The sequence below is a fragment of the Erpetoichthys calabaricus genome, chromosome 13, assembly GCF_900747795.2.
Source record: "Erpetoichthys calabaricus chromosome 13, fErpCal1.3, whole genome shotgun sequence".
NCBI classification, from domain to species: domain Eukaryota; kingdom Metazoa; phylum Chordata; class Cladistia; order Polypteriformes; family Polypteridae; genus Erpetoichthys; species Erpetoichthys calabaricus.
This window is the reverse complement of record NC_041406.2, coordinates 54,583,444-54,605,977: the sequence shown is the minus strand read 5'-3', so window position 1 is coordinate 54,605,977 and position 22,534 is coordinate 54,583,444. Positions and strand designations below refer to the sequence as shown.

The following is a 22,534-nucleotide window of genomic DNA, read 5'->3' as shown; positions in this document are numbered from 1 at the left end:
CCTGAAAAGGCTGAAAAGAAGCGTCGCGCGCAAGCGAAGGGACATCAAGGACAGCTGGAAGCTTCACCACGATAACGCGCCCAGCCACACTGCCTTCATCGTGAGCGCCTACCTGGCCCGGGTGAATGTTCCGGTGGTCCCCCAGCCTCCTTACAGTCCGGACGTGTCGCCTTCTGACTTCTTCTTGTTTCCGCGCTTAAAATCAGCGCTGAAAGGAAAACGCTTCGACTCGATCGAGGACATCCAAGCAAATGTCAAGGCAGCCCTTGCAGCCATCCCGGAACAGGCCTACGTGGACGCCTTCGAGTCATGGAAAAGCCGCCTACAAAAGTGTATTGATGCAGGATGTGCCTATTTTGAAGACTATTAATTAGTTGTACCGATTTGCTCAATAAATTTGTCTTTTTGAACAAAGGCTCATTACTTTTGAATCCTACCCTGTACAGCTGAAGACACAGGAATGTGTAGGCTAAACGAATCTTGATTTTTGATGTAAACCTGTTGTGGTGTGAAATTTTATATATAAATTGATAAATATTTTATATGTCTTCATTTGTAAGTTAGACAAAGCAAATGTAATACTAGTGCTTCATGGTGCTATATTATTGATTAAGAATAGCAGTGCTTTGACATTTAACTAACCAGCCCCCACCCCCACTTTAGGACCGAGTCAGGATGTGGATTTTATTTTCAGGGTAGGGGAAGGTGCCTAAAACCAGTCTGGCAAGGCGTATATGTGCAGGATATTCAATGAGACATCCCCCTCAGGAAACTGGCAAGCTTTAGCTAACCAAATGGTATCCACTACTTGTGGGTGAAAAAAGGTAGTGGGGGGATGGAGCATCAGACCAGCTTGGCAAGAGTAACTATGTTGGACTGAGAGCCTGTGGGCCATCCACAAAGCCATAAAATAACACAATTGGTGGATGTGCCACTCCAGAATTCTGTTGGTCTAAAGTACAGCTGTTTGGGATTGGTTTTGAATCAGAGACAATTCTGTACTATGACACCCTATTAGTGTAAGGATTTGAACAGAGAATCTATATATTTGGTAGCTTTATACCTCCCCCCCCCCCCCCCCCAGGCATGCGGATTGTCCTGAAGAAAGCTGACTAAAATGATGACTTTACTAGAGACATTTAAGTAACTAAGTGTCTGAAAGTCGCCTGAAACTACACATCAGCATTTACCAGTATTCACATGTACTTAACTTATTGTTATTTTATGAATATCTTTATATATAATATTCTACCATGGCTCTCTGTTTGTCTGTCCAGGATTTTAAATCACCTATAGCTTGCAAACCGTTTGAACTATTGACCTGAAATTTGATACACATATACAACGTGACATCTACTATCCACTTTCAGGGTGATGATTAACCTCCAAGGTTATTCCTCTTTTTATTTTTATTTTATTTTATTGTAGAATCAACTCTCGGCAGCAGCCAGCAGTGCGGCGCATGTGTACGGGCACCGTTCTCATTCCCTACCACCTTCGCTGTCACTTTCTCTACCTCTTCATATCTTAAATCTTTCTTGAGGCAGATTGAAGACTTAAGTGCCAGCTTAAGTGAAAAATTAAGGAAAATGTACTAAGTAATTGCAACACAAACACTGACTTAATCAGTTTAAACGCGAAAAGATGTTGATGAAAGAAGAGTAGAAGCGGGCCGCTAGGTTGGAGGAAAGAAGAGCTGCTCAGGAAACAGCAAGCGCATCAGTCTCTGAGCAAACAAATGCTAAATGTACAGAGAAAGAAACAGGATGAAAACTAGGAATGCTCAAGTCAAGTGTATTCACTGCACATTATCGTGCAGTGCGCCGTTACTGGGTATCAATAATACATTATGTAAAGATGTAACTTAATTCCTACTTGTCTTTTACTCTATGTAATTGCCTGATGTTATACAGTAGATGTAGAAGAGGAAGGTGGGGAGAAGTTTTAAAGTACAATACCTTATAAACAGTGGTACAGTAAGTCTATGGGATCTGAGGCATTCTGATAAAGTCTACACAATAAAGTTCACAAAAGGGGAAAGTAGAGTGATATAAGAACTCTACCAAGACTAAACAAAACCGATGCATCAATATACATCAATCTATTCTTACACTCCTACCATTAATGTGTGGGGAAAAAAGCAGGCGTTGCTGCAGAATTCCAATAAAAAGTCCAATCAAAAAGAAGCACATTTGAATTGCATTTGAATTTGAATTTTCCCATGGGATTAATAAAGTTTAATTAATCTACCCAAATCTAAAATTTTTGTATTTTTCAATATACTTTATAAGAAGAGTCGTAATGCAAGAAATTACTTAAAATGGATAATGAGTGTTATTAACCAAACAGTGAATTCAATCTACGCACAAGGACTCCACCACTACCAGTTCAATGCTCTGCTGAGTGAGCACAATGTTAGCCATTAGCCCACCGCACCACACAGAGGTACTGTGGTTAAGCCGGGGAGTTGTATTCATGCGTCTCTATGAAATGCACAAGAAGCAGCTTTGAGCCCCTGAAATGAAGGGATTGTGTTAAAAAATGCTTTAGTTGCCTCACATTTGTATGCAATCGTTTTGTTCACCCCACTAAATTAAAGCTGAAAGTCTGCACTTTAACTGCATCTGAGTTGTTTCATTTAAAATTCATTGTGGTAATGTACAGAACTGAAAGGACTACATACATTATATCAAAGGTCCTCTATCTTCAACAGCAATATATAGGCTCCTCATGCAACCAAAACAATATGCACATCAAAGGGATTTGATGATGAACTGCTAACATTCCATAGGTACCTTTTCAGCATACTATAGGAAGACTTACACGATCTCTGTTCTTAAAAAATATCAGTCAACCTTTGGCCATTTAATCAACAACACTAGAGGGGACATTTCCTAACAATTGAAGTTTCTTTGGTCACTGGTTTTTACGCTCCCCCATGATGTGGTTTCCACAGAGGTCATTCAAATCAGTCTATTTCCAGCTGGGAACATTTTTGGTCTTCTCAGACTGCTACCTCATCTTCTCTAGTCATCATTTTCAGTCTACCAGCAGCTTTATGATACTGCTATTTAAATCCTACTTCTCTCTTTCCTCCATAAACATGGAATCACATGATCTATACTTAAACAGTATGCATTGTACCTGACTTCTTCTACTCTCTCAAAATGTCTTCCTCTAAGCATCTTACTCTATTAATTGCATTCTGTTACTTCAGTGTACCAGTGATGACTCTCTCTCCTTCAATCAACACAATTCCTCATTTTCATTTTACTGTCATTTTTTATTTCAGCATCCACAAGACTTCACTCTTCCCCACCTCTTTTTCAGGATATTGCTCTTACTAGGATAGGCTACTATAATTCTGCACTTTGCCGAGAGGCATACGTCTTTTATCACAAGAGAAGTAGATTTAGTTGCTAGGGCACTAGAAAAAAATAATAAAGCACTCTTAAATTTATTATCTTTGCCACCTTTGCCTTGGAGGATAATAAACTGACAAAAAACGTCCATCACTGTAAGTCCTATTATATAAACAAACTGACAATTCCCTCAATAGAAGCTAACAGCACACTGGTGTCGATATTTCCAAAAAGAATAAATAGAAAACAATGACACATCTGCCCAAAACTATGTCTCAACCCAAATAAGGAGCACACTGGATACTCACATTGACTCACATAATCCCATATTATAATATTACATTATAGTATAAAAAGCATATACAGTCAAATGAAAAAGTTTGGGAACCTCTCTCAGCCTGCATAATAAATTACTCTACTTTCAACAAAAAAGATAACAGTGGTATGTCTTTCATTTCCTAGGAACATCTGAGTACTGGGGTGTTTTCTGAAACAAAGATTTTTAGTGAAGCAGTATTTAGTTGTATGAAATTAAATCAAATGTGAAAAACTGGCAGTGCAAAAATTTGTGTCCCCTTGTAATTTTGCTGATTGGAATGCATGTAACTGCTCAATACGGATTACTTGCAACACCAAATTGGTTGGATTAGCTCGTTAAGCCTTGAACTTCATAGACAGGTGTGTCCAATCATGACAAAAGGTATTTAAGGTGGTCAATTGCAAGTTGTACTTCCCTTTGACTCTACTCTGAAGAGTGATAGCATGGGATCCTCAAGGCAACTCTCAAAAGATCTGAAAACAAAGATTGTTCAGTATCATGGTTTAGGGCAAGGCTACAAAAAACTATCTCAGAGGTTTAAACTGTCAGTTTCAACTGTAAGGAATGTAATCAGGAAATGGAAGGCCATAGACACAGTTGCTGTTAAACCAAGGTCTGGCAGGCATATGCGCAGGATTGTGAGAATGGTTACAGACAACCCACAGATCACCTCCAAAGACCTACAAGAACATCTGGCTGCAGATGGTGTATCTGTACATTGTTCTACAATTCAGCACAATTTGCACAAAGAACAACTGTATGGCAGGGTGATGAGAAAGAAGCCCTTTCTGCACTCACGCCACAAACAGAGTCACTTGTTGTATGCAAATGCTCATTTAGACAAGCCAGATGCATTTTGGAACAAAGTGCTTTGGACTGATGAGACAAAAATTGAGTTATCTGGTCATAACAAAAAGCGCTTTGCATGGCAAAAGAAGAACACTGCATTCCAAGAAAAGCACCTGCCACCTACTGTCAAATTTGGTGGAGGTTCCATCATGCTGTGGGGCTGTGTGGCTAGTTCAGGGACTGGGGCCCTTGTTAAAGTCGAGGGTTGGATGAATTCAACCCAATATCAACAAATTCTTCAGGATAATGTTCAAGTATCAGTCACAAAGCTGAAGTCACACAGGGGTTGGATATTCCAGCAAGACAATGACCCAAAACACAGTTCAAAATCTACAAAGGCATCCTTGCAGAGGGAGAAGTACAATGTTCTGGAATGGCCGTCACAGTCCCCTGACTTGAGTATCATCGAAAATATATGGGATGATTTGAAGCAGGCTGTCCAAGCTCGGCAGCCATCCAATTTAACTGAATTGGAGAGATTTTGTATGGAAGAATGGTCAAAAATACCTCCATCCAGAATCCAGACACTCATCAAAGGCTATAGGAGGCGTCTCAAGGCTGTTATATTTGGAAAAGGAGGCTCAACTAAGTATTGATGTAATATCTCTGTTGGGGAGCCCAAAGTTTTGCACCTGTCTAATTTTGTTATAATGCATATTGCATATTTTCTGTTAATCCAATAAATTTAATGTCACTGCTGAAATACTACTGTTTCCATAAGGCATGTCATATATTAAAAGGAAGTTGCTACTTTGAAAGCTCAGCCAATGATAAACAAAAATCCAAAGAATTAAGAGGGGTTCCCAAACTTTTTCATATGACTGTAGGAGCAGTGTGCTGTGCAGTAAATAGTGTTGATGCTTTATAATGCTTTCATAGATGAGGTGCCAGCTGCACAACTATCCATTGGGAGATCATGTTTGATAATCATGAGATGGTCAACAAAGTTGAATGGTGACTCTAAATTGAACTAGAGTGTGTGTGTATGCAAGAGTGATCTGGCATCCATACTAGCATTCCAGAGTTTGCTCCAATATCATGACTGATACAGGCTCCTGCTGTCCATGGGCCAATAATGATAAACAAGGAACAGATATATCTGCTACTTCACTAACTTACTCACATCACCTTCCAGTTCAGGCTAATTTTGCAGAATTGAAATTCCTGCACAAAAATTAAATTAATTTTCCCATGATGATTTTTTTTGAGAAACTTCTAAACAAAAGGAAATTATTTTGTAGTTACAAATGATGGATCAACAAATGGACTGCAACAATATTTCATTATATATAACTGAGATTCTATCATTGTTGTCAGAAATACCGTACTACAGAATATATGTAAAAACATACATGTGACTTCAAAAGATTGTTACCTGAAAGGAGAACACCCAACTCCAACAAAATCTGCCAGACTTTTGAGGCAACAGATCTATTCTGGACAAACAGACATTTCTCCATCAGCCAGTCCACAAGCTCTAGGCCAGCAAAGCTTCTCCTAGGGACACACAAACACAGCATGAATTAGAGAAAATATAACATTCGCAAACCTGCTTAATCTTCAACAAGAATATATGCTGTAAAATACTGATTGCCATCCGTACTGCTCAATAGTTTCACTACTGGCTACTTTTTATTTAATTAAAATGTATTTATTATAAAAATTATGTATTATAATTTTTTTTTAATTTCACAGCCTAATGTAATTGGAATTTTGCAGCACTTAATGGAACACTATTGATGTTTTTTGTTGCTTTATAAAGAAAACTGACAAATTTACATAGAAAGTATTTCACAAGTAAGATGGAATAATGTGAAAGTAAAGCAATCTGAAATGATGTACAGTACATGTTGGGTTAATTTTTGCCTTATGATAAGAAAAAAAACTTTTCACATAAAGATTGATGAAGGGCCAGTATGCATAATGGTTGGTAGTCCAAGTCCTGAGGTTTGAACCCAGGCTTGGGCAATTAACAGGTGGATTATGTATGTTCTTCTCATGTCTTGTGATCAAATGAGGTACCACATGAGTCCAAAGGATAAATGATTGGGTGCCAACCAGATCAAATTTTTTAAAAATGGTTTCAAGACAAAAGAAATAGCGGTCATTGGCACAGTTCAACAAAAAAATGGTAAGGCTGCGGTGTCTCCTCTTAATAAACAGATGCTCGTTTGAGTAGTCAATTTCCAGGAGCACCCTGGATTTATAGTCCTCTGACCGGAAAGGGTGGAGTCAACTGCCCTTACTGGGCATCTTCTCAGAGTTGAGGACAGAAGAAGACACAACAAAGTTAGCAGCCACTCCCCTCCATGTCCTAGGATGGTATTGCTTACTTCAGATGAGCCCAGAAGTTTTTCTCAGAATGCACAAGTCCTTTTATAAAATCCCAAATGTTAGATTAATATGCAGCTGTACATTGGTTTTATTGAACTCTTCCTGAAAAGATATATCAACTTTCTGTTTAGGTCTTCTACCTTATTTCAAGAAATGCTCTGACTATCTGGGCCTGTAGCATCTCCCATAAAGCAAGTCCACAGTAGGCAAGAGAAATCTCTTGATTGAGATATCTGGTTTAACAGCCTGTGACGGTCTCTACACTCCCACTTCTGTTCGGGTGCCTCTTGATCCTGGATCATCAATAGTCACAACCAAACTGAGCCAGGCGAATGAGGACACATACAGTTAGCAAGGAGTTGGTGCAAAAAGGTGATAAGTGCTTTTATTAAAAACAATTACAAAAAAATCAAACAGTGTTCAAACAAATAGTGCAGTGAGTCAAAAAGTCTTCAGTAAATACATAAATAATCCAATAAAAACCAAAGTGCATGTGAAGGATAAAATCAGTTCATAAACAATCCTTTAAAAACGAGCCAAAAAGCACAGAGACAGTTCCTTTAACCACAAACTCACGAGTCCCAGTGCTGCCTCATAAATGTCAATGTCTCCTCGGCTCATCCTGTACAGGATCCAGCAACCGAGGAGACGCCCAACTGATGGGTGCAGTCAACCTTCTCATTTAGGCTTGGGTCCCCATTGCCAGTCCTCGACAACCATGGAGCGCTATGCCAATCCACATATGTCTCCCGCTTCCAGTTTCTTGTCGTCTGCAGGAACACCACATATTGGGCTGCTCCTGCTCCCTGGCAATCGCTCAGTAGGAGCGTTCCTTCCTCAGCCTTAAGCTCCTGCAACCCTGAGGCTCACTCCCAACCACCTGTCTCTGATCCCTTCCGCATGTCTCTCTCTCTCTGTCCCTGTCTCTTCCAACCTTTCTTTTATCGCCATCTCTCTCTTCTTCAGCTCTCTCTTTCTTTTCTACATCAATTACTTTTTTTCTGTCATGCAGGCTCCTGTTATCTCTCCTGCTTTCCAATTTGGTGCAGATGCTACATTTGATGCACAATTGAGGTACCTGACCGATCCACCCCAAGTACCCCAATTAGCCACAGAGCAAATCGTGCCTACATACACCTACACCAGACCAGAGTCCCGCACATGATTATTTATTTAAAAACTGCCTAATGCCACATCCCACTCATGACAGAGCCATAGAACTGTGCATTGAGGTGAGTTCAACTACTGTATATCTATTAACCATTTCTAAGGATACTGCATGAGCTCCAGCTGCTTCCCATCAGAGAAGTCATGTTCCATTTCCCAAGAGTCATTTAAAACTACCAGGGTCTAGTATGTTGGGATCTGTCCCACTCTTACTTGTGACATGACTGGCATTACACTAAATCCTCACCCTTCATCATGCCGGGTGGTGAATTCAAATGTAGAATGAGTCCAAAAAGCTTAATCATGTAACCCAACCATAAAATCTGGCCCCTGTAGTGTTTTACAGTAGAAAAGACTTAGGTTTTTTTAAATCATCATAAGAGTCATAATTTTTGGAATCTTCGTTGTCATGGCTTCTCCCCTTAGATCATAACTCTATCAGGTGTACTTAGACATTGTAACTCTAAGGATCAAAATAGCAGACATGGTCTTCAATTCTAAATAGGTGTGTTTGGATTATTGATGGATCACACTACTCAGCCACCATGGGAAACCCAGTGCTGGGACACTAAAACAGAGACTCTGTCAATTAGTTAAACCTCTAACCCTACAGAAACAATGTAGAATCTGTTTTCAATGTAGAACACTGGATGAACATTTTGTTGTTACATCTGAGGGTCATATAAGAGTTTACCAATCCTCTGTCCATGTACCTTATGAACTAGAAAATGCTTACAGTTATATATACTATAGTATTTTATGGAGGGTGCAATAAGAATATGGGGTCCTAGGGCTTCTGCCACCTAACTCTCACTATTTACATAGTGAGAGTTAGGTTCACGTATTTGCAGTTACCTATATGGTGAGTCTGTTTAATGTGGACAAGGGATTCCACCAAGGGTCTTGCCTTGTCTTTTGCAAATGCATCCAGTTGAGATACCAAAGTTTGGCATTATATCTGTTTTTTGGAAATGCTGTCCTATTGCTCTCTTACTTGTGTATCTCTGGTATGCACTGGAATAAGTCATAGATAGCTGAGTACAATGAAGATGAAGGAGAATTATCACCTCCAAATGCAAAATTATGGTCATTTCTATGACATGAATGGCTTGATTCATCGAGGTAAGAGGTGAGCAGCTGCTCTAAATTGTGTATTTTAATTACCTTGAAACCTTGTTCACCAGTGAGGGGTAGCAGTAATTTAAATTCTGAGCAATGCAGCCGAATTGGTCTGACGAGCATTGTCTTAGACATTGGTGATAATGTGGGAACTGAATTTTCCCATGGAATTAATAAAGTTTATCTAATCCAATCTAATCTAATCTAAATCCTTAAACAAATCTTAAGATTTACCTTTAAATTATGGCCAAAAGCTCAAGTGAGTGAATGAAAGAGTGAGATTGTAAGTACAAGCAAATGAAATGACGATGTTGCACTGTGTTGCCAGGCTGCAGGATAGGATGAGTAAAACCATTAACGTCTCTGCACTGACAGGAGCCAGTTGAGGTGGTCATAGTGTTTATAGTAGATGAGATTTCCTCAATTTTATCCTGTAGGAGGTGTACCAGATGGTCCACCTGGAAAAAACCCATAATCAGACTAAGGACATGCTGAAAAGGTTACGTTTTTGGATTACCCAGCAGAAATTGAGTAATCTTTTTGAAGACAGAGTGGAAGGGTCTATCCAACTTGACACGTTGTCACCAAGACCTTCAAAAATCAGTGAATTTAATGTTAAAATTAAAACTTTAGATAGAGATAGATAGATAGATAGATAGATAGATAGATAGATAGATAGATAGATAGATAGATAGATAGATAGATAGATATGCAATGTTGCTGAATGTTACTGTGATACATTATTTTTATACTGTATAAAAATAATACAGTGCATTTACGTAAGTTTTAAAAAAAGAAATCATGTTATACAAATGTCAATAGAAAATTTATGAGAATTAAATTCCTTTTATTTAAACATCATGAGCTGCATGCACTCTTCTGTTCAAGAACAAAAAAACAAGATGAAATCTCTACTCCTTCTATTACATTTTCTGCCCAAATATAAATGCTCTTCTTGATAGTGCACTGGTGGTCATTATTGTGATATCAAGTGTTAAAATCATGGCTTGGCAAATTTTGCTTTTGTTAAATAGGTTTGAAAGACGCACTCACAATATTATTTTTAGCATACGACCAATGTAATGAGCTACACAGAATCTTTTTTTAGCCCAAGAAACTATTATGTTTGTTCTTTGTGGGTGCACATCAACCACAGTGTTATTAACCAGGCTTAAAGAGTTTATAAAAATTGTGAGATTTTCTGCGTATTTATTAACATTTATTTTGATATGCAAAGGACACAGGCAGAAACAAAGCACTTTACAATACAAATAATGATGTAAAAGTGTGGTGCATTCACAAAGAACAGAGCTCTAATTTAACTACACCACCTTTACAGCATCAGGTTTGATTGTTTTATTAATGCAAGCTTATTGTGATACTGCATTTGAATGTTTAGGGTGGCACTGTGTTAGTAAAAAAATTGAAGAATCAGAGAGGAAGAATGAATGGTGGCAGACATGGAGGAAGCAAGTACAAATGTTAATGCAGACTGAAGATCCGACTGCTCTATAAAGTTTAATTTCCCCTCATTTACAATATTTAAGAGTGTCTGTTATTTAATGATACAGGACTGTCACTGCTACAGTATATACAGTTCTAACCTGGGATTGCCAATTTTGTCAGATACACTTCCAAACTCTTTCTTTTATCTAATAGGATGGGCCTTGTCTCCCAGCCACCATATAATGAAAAACAAGTTCATAAAATAGATGGAAAAGTACTAGCAACGTTTTGAATATCTACCTTTCTTATTTTTTTCTTTTATGGAATGCTTTAAGTGCACAATTTGTGCCACTTATGATTACCCGAACTGTCACAGTCTAAAGCATTTAGATTTTGTACATAAGGATCTTAATGTAAACTGACAATAAACTCATGTAATTCAGTAATCCTTCACCTCGTAAAATGATCAATTGAGACATCAGAAAAAATAAGAACCAGTTTTGAACCCACGTAAAATTTTTTAATGATAAAAGTAAACCAGAAATTGTTATTAAACATACAAAATTTTAAAACAAACTTTTTTAGGTGATGTGTTTGAATATACAATACTAATAAAAGCAACTTTCTGCTCATAAATAAAAAAAACTATATAGAAATATATAAAAAGGATCTTTTGATAAGAGCAGTAAAATATTGACTACACAATTACCTGAATATCTTAATGAGATCTTAATAAGATTTACATGTAAATAACAAAATTCACCTCTTAGTTTACTCTGTGAAATGTTCACAGGCAGGTGAAGTGACTTGCTCATGGTCACACAACGTCAGTAGCAGGACGGAACTCACAGCCTTGGGGTTTGAAGTCCTTTGTCCAAAGCCTTAACCACTACACCACAATATATAAATAACAAATGCCTAATATTTACTAAAGCACCTCAGGTAATCATTCAAAAACTATAAACCAGTCCAAGCCCCATTTAATGGCATAGTAAAACAAGAACCTATAGAATCACAAAAAGTGATTCTGAAGTCACAGAATGATAACAACACGTAACTCTTGCTGACAATTATTTGCCAGACGGCTATCGATTAGTAATGGAACTAAGGGGACTCCCTTCTTGAATTAACAGTTAAAATGGGAAAATAGGTATAGCTTTCATTATTCTTCACATTTTTACTCTTGCTATTTCTTTAGCTGGAAGGGGAGTGTGGAAGAATATGAAATTAATAAGAATGATGCTAATATGATTTTATATACCATCAACATACTACTTTTACTTTTTTTTATTGGATGAACTAAAGTGAAAACTATGGGTTTTAAAAGTGTGGGAATGATATGTGTCTCCATTCTCAAAAAATGCTATGCCTCCAAGTATCAACATGTTCAATGAATACTTGGGAATATATGCATAGATGTTTACAGCAAGACTTTGCTGTTAATGTTTCGCTATGCATGTCAAAACCTCTACCTTATTTAGTTAAACCTCATCAGACACAATTATCAGCTGAGAAAAGGAGAGAATCATACCTCATTTCAGAGAAACAAAGGTAAATTATTATCCTGCAGATGTCTTCTTTGTAGACAGACAACTGCTACCTGAAGCCTGATATAGCAAACAACTTTGCAATTCAAGAATCTAATATGCAAGTAAATAGTTTTTTGAAACTATAGCATGAATAGCATGACCAAACTCAAACATCAGGCTGATAATGTACCGTATTTGTTGTGACCCATGGAAAGAGGCCACTGATTTATGGTTGGTTTGCTGAATGAATGCTTTAACTTTCAAAAAGCTGCCTCTTCTGCCTTATCGCAGATCTGAGGCAGAGATTGAATAGTCAGCTTCTTTCTCTTTGATAGCTTTCCTGATAGATCCATATGGAATTTAGGAGGACCTATACCTTTCATTACTGCTTTCCCCAATAGACATCCAATATCACCCACTAAGAGGAGTTTTGTAACTGCTAAAACATTTCATAACACAAAATTTGAAAAAATACATCAAATTAAAAAGAGCTTTAGCAGCATGGTGGTAGACCGGTTAGTGCTGCAGACTCACATATTCAGTGAGGTTGGAATCCCATACTTGGATACTGTATATACTGAACATTCTTCCTGTGTTCCTGTGGGTTTTTCTCCTAGTGCTCCTGTTTTCCTTCTGCTCTGAAAAGACACTTATTAGGTTGGTTGGAGGTGCTAAATCGGCTCTGACCAGATAAGTGCTGGTTCATGTTTTGTGTCCAATGCTGCTGCAATAAGCCCTTAGCACTGCATAACCCTAAATTATCATGCAGGTTTCAATATTTTATGTAAAATAAGATTTTTGGGAACTTGAAGCTGCTTTCCACAATAACACTTATGACTGACAATCAAATGACCAACGATACACTTGTGTGCCAAATAAAATTCAGGGGGCACACCTCTGGCCAGTTTAGTGTTATGTGTTTAGTTGTGATTCTTCTGAGAGTTTTTATTTACACTTATGTATCACGGTGGCACAGTGGTGCAGTCATAGCATCGCTGCCTTGCAGTAAGGAGACCATGGTTTGTGTGTCGAGTCCTCACTGCGTGGAGTCTGCATGTTCTCCCTGTGTCTGTGTGGATTTCCTTTGGGTGCTCCAGTTTCCTCCCAAAGACATGCAGGTTATGTGAATTGGTGATCCTAAATTGGCCCTGGGGTGTGTGTGTGTGTGTGTTTTCGCCCTGTAATGCATTGGCACCATGTCCATGGTTTGTTCCTGCCATGCCCCCAATGCTAGCTAGGATAGGATCCAACACACCCCGTGACCCCGTTCAGGACTAAGCAGGTTAGAAAAGGACTGATTTACGTATCTTAGACCTCTTCACCTTTTTCATGTTTTCTTATGTTATAATCATTTAAATTCATTCTTTCCCTTATTAAACAATGCTTACTACCCCAGAATGACAACATAACAACAGCATTTAGATTTTTTGGAAAATGTATTTAAAAAAAAACCCTGAAATATCACATTGATACAACTATTCAGACCCTTTGTTATGACACGTGAAATCTGGCTCAAGTGTAGCTCATTCCATTAACCATTGCTGAGGTTTTTCTACACTTGTTTGGAGTCCACCTTTAGTAAATTCAGCTGGACTGCAGTAATCCCAGCATATCAGTGGAGTGTAGCTGCTGGATAAGAAGTAATGTACATTATCCTGTATCATCATCATCACAAAATCTGTGGGAGATGAGTAATATCCAAAAATCCTTCCTGCTAGCTTATGCCTCAGCTTCTATCGCCCACATTGCTTTTGCTAATTTATTTAGCTCAGCCTTTCATTTTTCCCTGCACTTTCATTTTCGGCATTATCTGTATCCATTCCGGAACATCCTTATTGTATAACTAATGCATTCTTATTGCATTGTAAACAAGCATGTATTTCTTTTACAATTTTTGTGATGTGTTGTCATGGTAACATAGATTTTGACTGCACACTGCTGTGGCAACAGATCTCAAAACTAAAAAACGAAAAACGGGTCAATCTATGCTTCTGTATTTAATGAATATATAAAAGTTTACTGAATGAATGGGACAATTTCCTGTTCTATGAGCTGCTTCACCACAAAATGCAATAGGCACTTTAAAATATTTGAATAAAATCTATTTATTATATTACTTCACAAATTCTCAAATGAGAATCCTATCACACTTAAAACATAACTGCTCAATTTATACTTCAGGTTAGAAAATAGCCAAGCAGAAAGGATATGCTTCACCTGAAAGTGTTACTGGCATTCAACAATGGCACCTGCACTATGAATTTTTTATTATATAAAAACGTCTGAGATATGCTTTAACGATTTCCTTTAGTCATATAAAAGAGGTTGCAGAAAAGGTTTATCATCTTGGTTTATTATCACAAAATCAGTATGCAACTGACATCTACAGTTTGGTTTGGAACAATCTGTAACATAAATTTGACTAAAAACAACCTCTCTGCATCACAGGCTGATGTGGCAGTCACTGCATAAAATGGCCCAAACCTTATCTTTGACTTTGTAGATCTTGAGATTAATTTATCAAATGCAAATTGCTGCATACCCATCATACTGATATAAATCATAAAAACTGCAACTATATTTATATAATATTTGTATTTGTATACACTGCACCAAATCTATATATATATATTGCAATTTTGCCCTAACTCCTCACAGACCATGAAGTAGTCAATCAAAAACTTATTTTATTTCATACCATTAAGAGGAATGTAGGGAGGTGGTACAATGGTTTATTGTCCTTGCCTCACAGCTCCAAAGACATGTAATTGAATTCTGACATTTTCCAAATAGCCACATGGCTAGATGTAACTATATTACCAATCTCTTGAATGACAAATATGCGTTTAGTTTGAATAGTTGGTCTGATTTGGGTCTTTCTGAAAATGTGCGCCCTGTGATGGACTGGCACTCCAGGATAGTTCTTTTTTTTAACTCTTTATCACCTCTATAGGTTGTAGCCTGCGTCTTGGAGTAAGGCTGATTTTCATTTCTAGACCTCATTGGAGCCTAAGGCCTAATTTTTGAGTAAAGCTTGGGTATTAAATGTTCTGGAGTCCAGCACATCAAAACACTCTACAGATCTTTCTCTGGCAGCCCCAGGCATCAATATATCTTTAAACCCCAACATACCGTTAAGAGGTCAGGCAGCTTTGGAAGTCCCTAGGTTCCATGTATTCTACTTCAGCAGTCAAGAGCTGTCACTTATAAACTTCAGGAAATGTATCTGTTTTACTGAGGAAACATCTCACACAGCTAGTGTTTTATTTTGATGCCCAAGGATTTATTCTTCTGGGGAATACTTTATATTAGATTACACACTACCCTCTGGCAGTAGTCTTCTTCTTTTGCAAGCAAGATAAAAAGTCTTCGGGCTTTGCTGAACCCCAGCTTTGCTTTATGTTACCTGCTTCTGTCTGTAATTCCCTTGGCTACGTAATACTATCTGGTTAAAAGGAAGGAAAGGTCAGGGAGGAAATACCAGAGGTAGCAACACTGGCTGGCTGCTAAAAACTCCAGACGTTCCAAGAGGACAGCATAATGTATTTTGCTATCCCTCTGACTTTAAAACATCATATGGAAGCTAGGGCTCAGGATAACTAAATAAGTCAAATAATGTGCACATGGCATAACATTCAGGTACATTTGGTGACTAAGATTAACTGATATGAAAGTTGGAGCATTTCACAATTTTTATTTACTTCATCCAAGAGTCGGGTGGCACAGTGGTGCAGTGTGTAGCGCTGCTGCCTCACAGTTAGGAGACCCAGGTTTCGCTTCCCGGGTCCTCCCTGCATGGAGTTTGCATGTTCTCCCCATGTCTGCGTGGGTTTCCCCCAGGTACTCCAGTTTCCTCCCACAGTCCAAAGACATGCAGGTTAGTTGCATTGGCGATTCTAAATTGTCCCTAGTGTGTGCTTGGTGTGTGTGTCTGTGTGCCCTGCGGTGGGATGGTGCCCTGCCCAGGGTTTGTTTCCTGCCAGGGATTGGCTCCAGCAGACCCCCGTGACCCTGTAGTGAGGATATAGCGGGTTGGATAATGGATGGATGGATCATCCAAGAGTCAGTTATCATATTCTTGTTTATTAAATGGTTTTGTAACAATGAATCATTTCCAAGAGCATTATCAATAATAGAATTCAATCACATGTGTTAGTAGACTACATTAAATACGTGTTTTCTAGCAGCACTTTACATGAGAGATTAAAAACGGAGCACAGATAGGCTTGTGGTGGATCAAACGCTTTCATACACAGCAGACTGCACTTCAAATGGTGTGAAATTGGCATAAATCGATGTGTGTTAGTGGGGAATGGTCTCAGACTAATTGCTGTTTCATTTCCTTGAATATAAAATTTTTGAGCGTTGTCACACATGTGCGCATGGGAGTCAGCTAAAGGGCTTGAGTAAGGGCAGTTCCAAGTCAGACCAGGATGTGGCAGAGTGCACTGACTTTTTCTCCCTTTCCTGTAGACCATTCACGGAAGATTCCACCTGGCCCTCTTGACATCACTTCTGGGACCGAGCCTATGGAAGAAGACCTTGCTGGCTCCGGCCCCTGTGATGTCACGTCCGGGCTCGAACCTATGGCTGAAGACCTTCATGAGCCTGACCACTTTGACCTCACTTCCTGTCTTCCCCTTTAAAAATCTCCACCTTTTCCCTATTCCCTCAGTTCTGTTTTAGACTCGGTTTTGTGCACAGCAGTGCTATCATTGAAACGACGATTTGCAGCCAGGATACCAATTATACGGGTGGCTGCCCCAAACCGTGCTATGGCTCTTTGTAGCTTTTGTGACAGCGTATACCAAATACAGCACTATCCAACAATTGCAAATGAAAAATATCTATCACAAACTAATCAATACTAGCATAAAATCAATATCAATATCATCCTATGAAAGGAGAAAAAGAACTGAAATACATTCACCATGTAGCTATTACTGTTAGTTAAAACACAAAGTAACTAGTTAAAACTATATCAATAAGTAAAAACTTAGGAAAGGAACTAATTTATTGTATAACTGGAATACAAATAGTTCACAATAGACAATAAGGTCAGGGGCTTGTCGTGATTCTTCATGTTTATCTGGGACTAAAACATCAGTGTGTAACTTACTGCAGCCTCCCACTGTTCATTCTGATATACTGTGTATGATTTCCTGTTCCTGTGCTCCACTATTTTTTGAGTGTTACCAGTTTACTGCGTATTTGGTAATTAGAAATTCACTATTAATATAACACCCTTATCTAAATTTCCAACTCTAATATGTTTATAAAGCTGTATAATGACACTGCTGTCACACATCTTTCTTTGCAGCTTTCTCTTTCAATCTAAGCAGTAAAGTTCATCATCCTATTCACTCAGACCCACACTTAAAGTCTTTCCTATGCTGTTAAACACCTTCCAGACTTTTCACTTTAGCCTGACTTTTCTAATTAAGATATTACATTAATACTAGTGAAACACACAGACCTATGTTCCTAAAATAAATTGCAATAAAAGGCCAGTTATAAGCAACAGTAAACTCTCCACCATTATTTAAAAATGTAAGAATTTACACTTGATTATACATTCTGAACATATACTGTATGTACCTTGTCCTGGAGGATTATCGATAGATATTCTTGCAAAGATCATGATTAAATTAGAATAAATTTTTCTGCCTACAATTCAGACCAAAATCATACTTGTCCGGCACCTCCTGATTCGTTTGGATGAGAATAAAAATGCACATATCATATACTATTCAACTCGTCTTGGTGTCTAGTTATGATACACTTATTTGGGGTTCCCCTCTATTTTTGGCCCTCTAGACTCGAAGTACTCTCATTTGTAAGCCTTTTGTTGACCATTTTATGCAGGAAATTATAAAAATTATTGGAAGGACTTGAAGTTACACCTAATGCATAAAGCGATCCCAGGGGTTCAACCTCTAATGAAATATGAGGGGTCAAAGTTACTCCTTTTCACAAAATTGTGAAAAAATGGGAGTTGGTAATACAGACGTATGGAGTGTCACCTCATGCTATTCCAAGGTTACTGATCACATATATGATATTTTTGATATTTGATTCTTTACCAGTGGTCCCAACCCCTCTAACAGCCTCATCCAGAAGGCTGAAAAACACAAACTTAAAACTCAAGCATATGGGGTATCATTTTTGACTATGTGGTTATGCTTTCTGTGAAACAGTGAGACAAATACATTTTATAAACATAACAATTTCAGTTACAGGATTTAAAAACTACTCAATAACACACAGTTACACATTACCTTTATCTAATCTGCAACTGTAATAATTTAACTTCCTTAGCGTTATTTTTTTTTCTTTTTGATTTTCGATCCTTTATTAGGGATCTAGCCCTCCATGGACTTTTATCAGGGGGTGAAAAAGGACAAATTTCTATTATAACTGAGAATATTTAGACTTTAAACATTTAAACTGAAGCAAATATCCATCCATCCATCCATTTTCCAACCCGCTGAATCCGAACACAGGGTCACGGGGGTCTGCTGGAGCCAATCCCAGCCAACACAGGGCACAAGGCAGGAACCAATCCCGGGCAGGGTGCCAACCCACCGCAGTGAAGCAAATATTTCATACTATAATCTAAACATGGAATGTGCAAAAAGTAAAAATAATTTTTAAAAAACCTCATTATCCGTGCCAGCTGAATCCTGTCTTTTGAGGGGTAAGAACCATTTGCTAAAAAGGAATTTCTCAGCGCTCTTCCAGCACAGGGGAAACTTTCTGCACAAGCCTGTAAAACACAAATCAAGAAAGAATTTTACAAAAGGCAATTGTGAATTAAGGCAGTAATATGATTAATCCTACTTTTTTTTTTACAAACATATGTGCTAACTACATTTATATCATAATTTTCAAAGTAACTCCTGTTTTTCTTTATTGTCTGCTATGCTCAAATGTGAGGATGATTATGTTGTAGAATGTCATATATTTTAACATTTAACTTTCTGTAGTTATTAAGTATAACAGAATACTTTAAATCAAGGAGAAACATTGCTCATAAATGCAATACAGTATCAACATGGTATACGAATGAAAAAAATCAGAAGGCTACTTCAGTTGTGAGAAAATTGATTAATGTTAATTATTACACATAATTTAGACATTAATAATACAGTATGGATCAAGCAACGGTATAGTGTGTTGTATCTTACTTTATAGTATTATCCCTTGTAATATGTTTTATAATAAGCAAAATGATTAGTCTACCCATCTATGCCAACATAATGGCATTCTCAACCAAGCACTTCTTTATCTGGCTGAAACTGATTTCTTTGACATTCCCAAGGTAAGTACATCTTGGCATGTCAGTGTGAGAAGGCAGGGATCACTAGGGACAGTAAATCATAACAGCATGGTGCCTGACGAATGCAAACGGCATGGATGCCATTGCAGAAAAAAGTGGATGGGAACCTAGGTGTAAACATGCAAGTTCTTTCTTAGGGAAAGAGAGACTCCAAGGAGAGTTATCAACAAAAAAAGGATGAAAAGGAATCCAGTACAAAGTTTATGGATTATGCTGTTGTTTTAAATGAATGAAAATATGATAAAGGGTACTGATGACTCAGGGGCGCAGGTATATAAGGAGCCCCTACAGAGAGTTCTAGTGTGATGTCCTTATACCCAGAAATGATTAGCTGGAAGTGAACCAAGAATGAGTTTAAAAGCCATTTTGATGCTAAGGGATTATTGAGTTTAGGAAAAATAGGTGAATTTGAGAAAATATCAGGTGGAAAAAAGCCAAACACATAAAAGAGCACTTGAGACAGAGACAGAGAGAGACAGAGAACAAGAGTAAGACCTGGAAAAGGCAGTGAATGGTGATAATGAGGAGGTGGGCAAATGTGCAAGCCACCCATTCCTGACAGACAGAGGGTCAATATTTTAGTGGATTGGCACTGAAAGGTAGCCATGTTATTTCTACTTCAGTTTGCTGTATTTCCCTGTAGTTATCCCTTCTTTAGATATATTTTAATCAATTGACATCGTTAAGGGTCTACAGAGATGCTCCATGGATATCCTGCCCTGAAACATCAAATGGGTGTAAAGTAACCTACTCCTATTTAACATATTAAAAACTATTTGACTATATGTCAGTATAACATTAATAATGTAATACTAATATAAATATCCCACAACATTTCCATTGTCATATCCCATCACAGTTTCCACTCACACACAGATTGCCACATCAAAGAGGGCCAATTAACCTAACATGCTGCATGTATTTAGGAATGTGGGAGGAAAACCTATTTAAACACAAGGAAAATACGTAAACTTAGACAACAAGTAGGCACACAATTAGAACCCAGGATGGTGGATCTATAAAGTGGAAGTGCTAACCACTACAACGTTTTGCCCCCCAAATATAAATATAATTAAAACAAAATAAATAAAACCTAATACCACTAAAATTTTCATAATATGCATAGCATTCACAATAGGATTATGAGATTATAGCTAAATATGCTTTTAAAATCGTTTTTTGAAATCAAACGTTTACAGTAGATTTAAAGGTAATTGAATCAAATAAAAACAACTTGTTTCAACGGCAACATATCTAGTGCACTTTTAATAAAATAATTTTTAAACATGCCAAGCATGGCCATTTTTATTTCTGCTTTTTCATAGTCTTAAAATGTACTTGCAGAATGTTTATTTTATTTTCAATTGTACAAACAAAACATTTAAATACTCAAACACATAATTTAAGCTATAATATAGGTGTAAGTTCACATTACTGCACAAATGCTTAACTGCAAAAATATAAAAACATCTTCATAATACAACAAGAGTTACCTTTTGTTTGGAAATGTTATTGCTTGGACCTGCAATGGTATCAGAAACTGTGCCAGGCTGTAGAGATAAAATTACAAGAAATAAAGAGTTAATGGGCTGAAGACACACTCACACTGAAACCCCCCACAAACATCTTGGTCAAAAAGTTTGAAAAAAAAATACAAAAAAGGGGTAAGCAAAGAATTATTTTTTATGTTTAAAGTAGGAGAAAGACATGGCAGAGTAAAGAACCAGAGTTAATCAATGGCTACTTTTGCCTGGTAGTTGATAGTACAACTACTGTAAGACAGCACAATGCTACTTGTACCTTACTTTGTTTCAGGAAATCTCCTGGTGGATTACTTAGTTAATCAAACTAACACAAGATCATTACACCATCACCATTAAAATATTTTAATGGAATCTGTCACAGCACAAAAAATTCACATTGGTTAAAACAAAAATCACTAGCAAATATATCCAAAAAATTAAGAAACAACACTGTATGATTCTCTGGACAATCAGCAGGGAAATATTCAGAACTTAGTCAAACATTGAATTTAATTAACCATATGTGCAGCGGGGGAAGCATCCAGATTAGGTCAGGTCAGGTGGGGGAGCGTGCACTGGTACAGCGCATTGCAGCATCCACCACAAGATGAAACAACATCTATCTGCTGCAGCCAGGTGTTATGTGGGCGCCTCCTCGGTCTGGTCCAGATGCTCACATCCTCAACAATGATGATCCTACAAGTCGGATCACCCTCTGGGAATTGTGCCAAATGGCTGTAGTATCGTAACTGACATTCCCTCACAATGCAGATAATGTGCCTCTTTAGGGACTCTGTGAGCAACCACTCGTTCAACACAAAGTCAAACTAGCTGTATCCAATGATTCTCTGAAGAGACATAGTACCGAAGGAGTCCAGTCTTCATCTCAGGTCAATAGATATACTCCATCTCTCACCACCATGTAGCAAAACAGGAAGCACCAGGACTCTAAAGACTTGGACCTTCATCCTTTTCCAAAGATACCGGGAGAGCCACACACCTCTTTCCAGCAACTTCATGAACCCCATTCCCTTAGGAAGAGTCACGACATGAATGTCGCTGCCGAGGTAAGTAAACCTCTCAACAAGATCGACACTCCCTCTTCAGACAGACACACTGTTGATGGCTGTGCCCAAGAGGTCATTAAAGGCCTGGATCTTGGTTTTCATCCAGGACACTCGCAAGCCCAGACACTCAGACTCCTCGTTCAGTCTCTTGAGAGCCTCGATCAGAGTCTCCATTGACTCCACGAAGATCACAGCATCGTAACACCCTCAAGAACTGTGGACACAGAGATGTCCAACATCTTAGCCAGATGATCAGCTTTAAACAGCTGCTCAAAGTAGCCAGCCTAGACAAGAAATTTCCACATGCCTACACAGATGGGACGCCTCAAATTGGGACCCAAGTGCTGCAATGAAGTGAGGAAATTCCTCAGCACCACACTAGTTCTGAACCCCAACAGGCCTGACCTCAATGTCTCTCCGGCAGTTTTAATTCTTCCAAGGCAGAGGCTCCTGAGAAAATGTGATGTGGTAATGGGAATG

The 22,534-nt window shown here is 38.1% G+C and overlaps 1 protein-coding gene across 1 annotated transcript in view; it reads right to left on the bottom strand.

Annotated features, from left to right (window-relative positions):
* Positions 1–22,534, bottom strand: part of rapgef5a (Rap guanine nucleotide exchange factor (GEF) 5a) — a 254,510-nt gene that overhangs the window by 197,667 nt on the left and 34,309 nt on the right. Inside the window, exons 2-4 of the mRNA XM_028818299.2 lie at positions 20,958–21,014; positions 18,785–18,891; positions 5,906–6,027 (exon numbers count right to left, since the gene is read on the bottom strand). Coding sequence (XP_028674132.1) covers positions 5,906–6,027; positions 18,785–18,891; positions 20,958–21,014 — 286 coding nt within the window. The remainder of the gene's footprint in view (positions 1–5,905; positions 6,028–18,784; positions 18,892–20,957; positions 21,015–22,534) is intronic.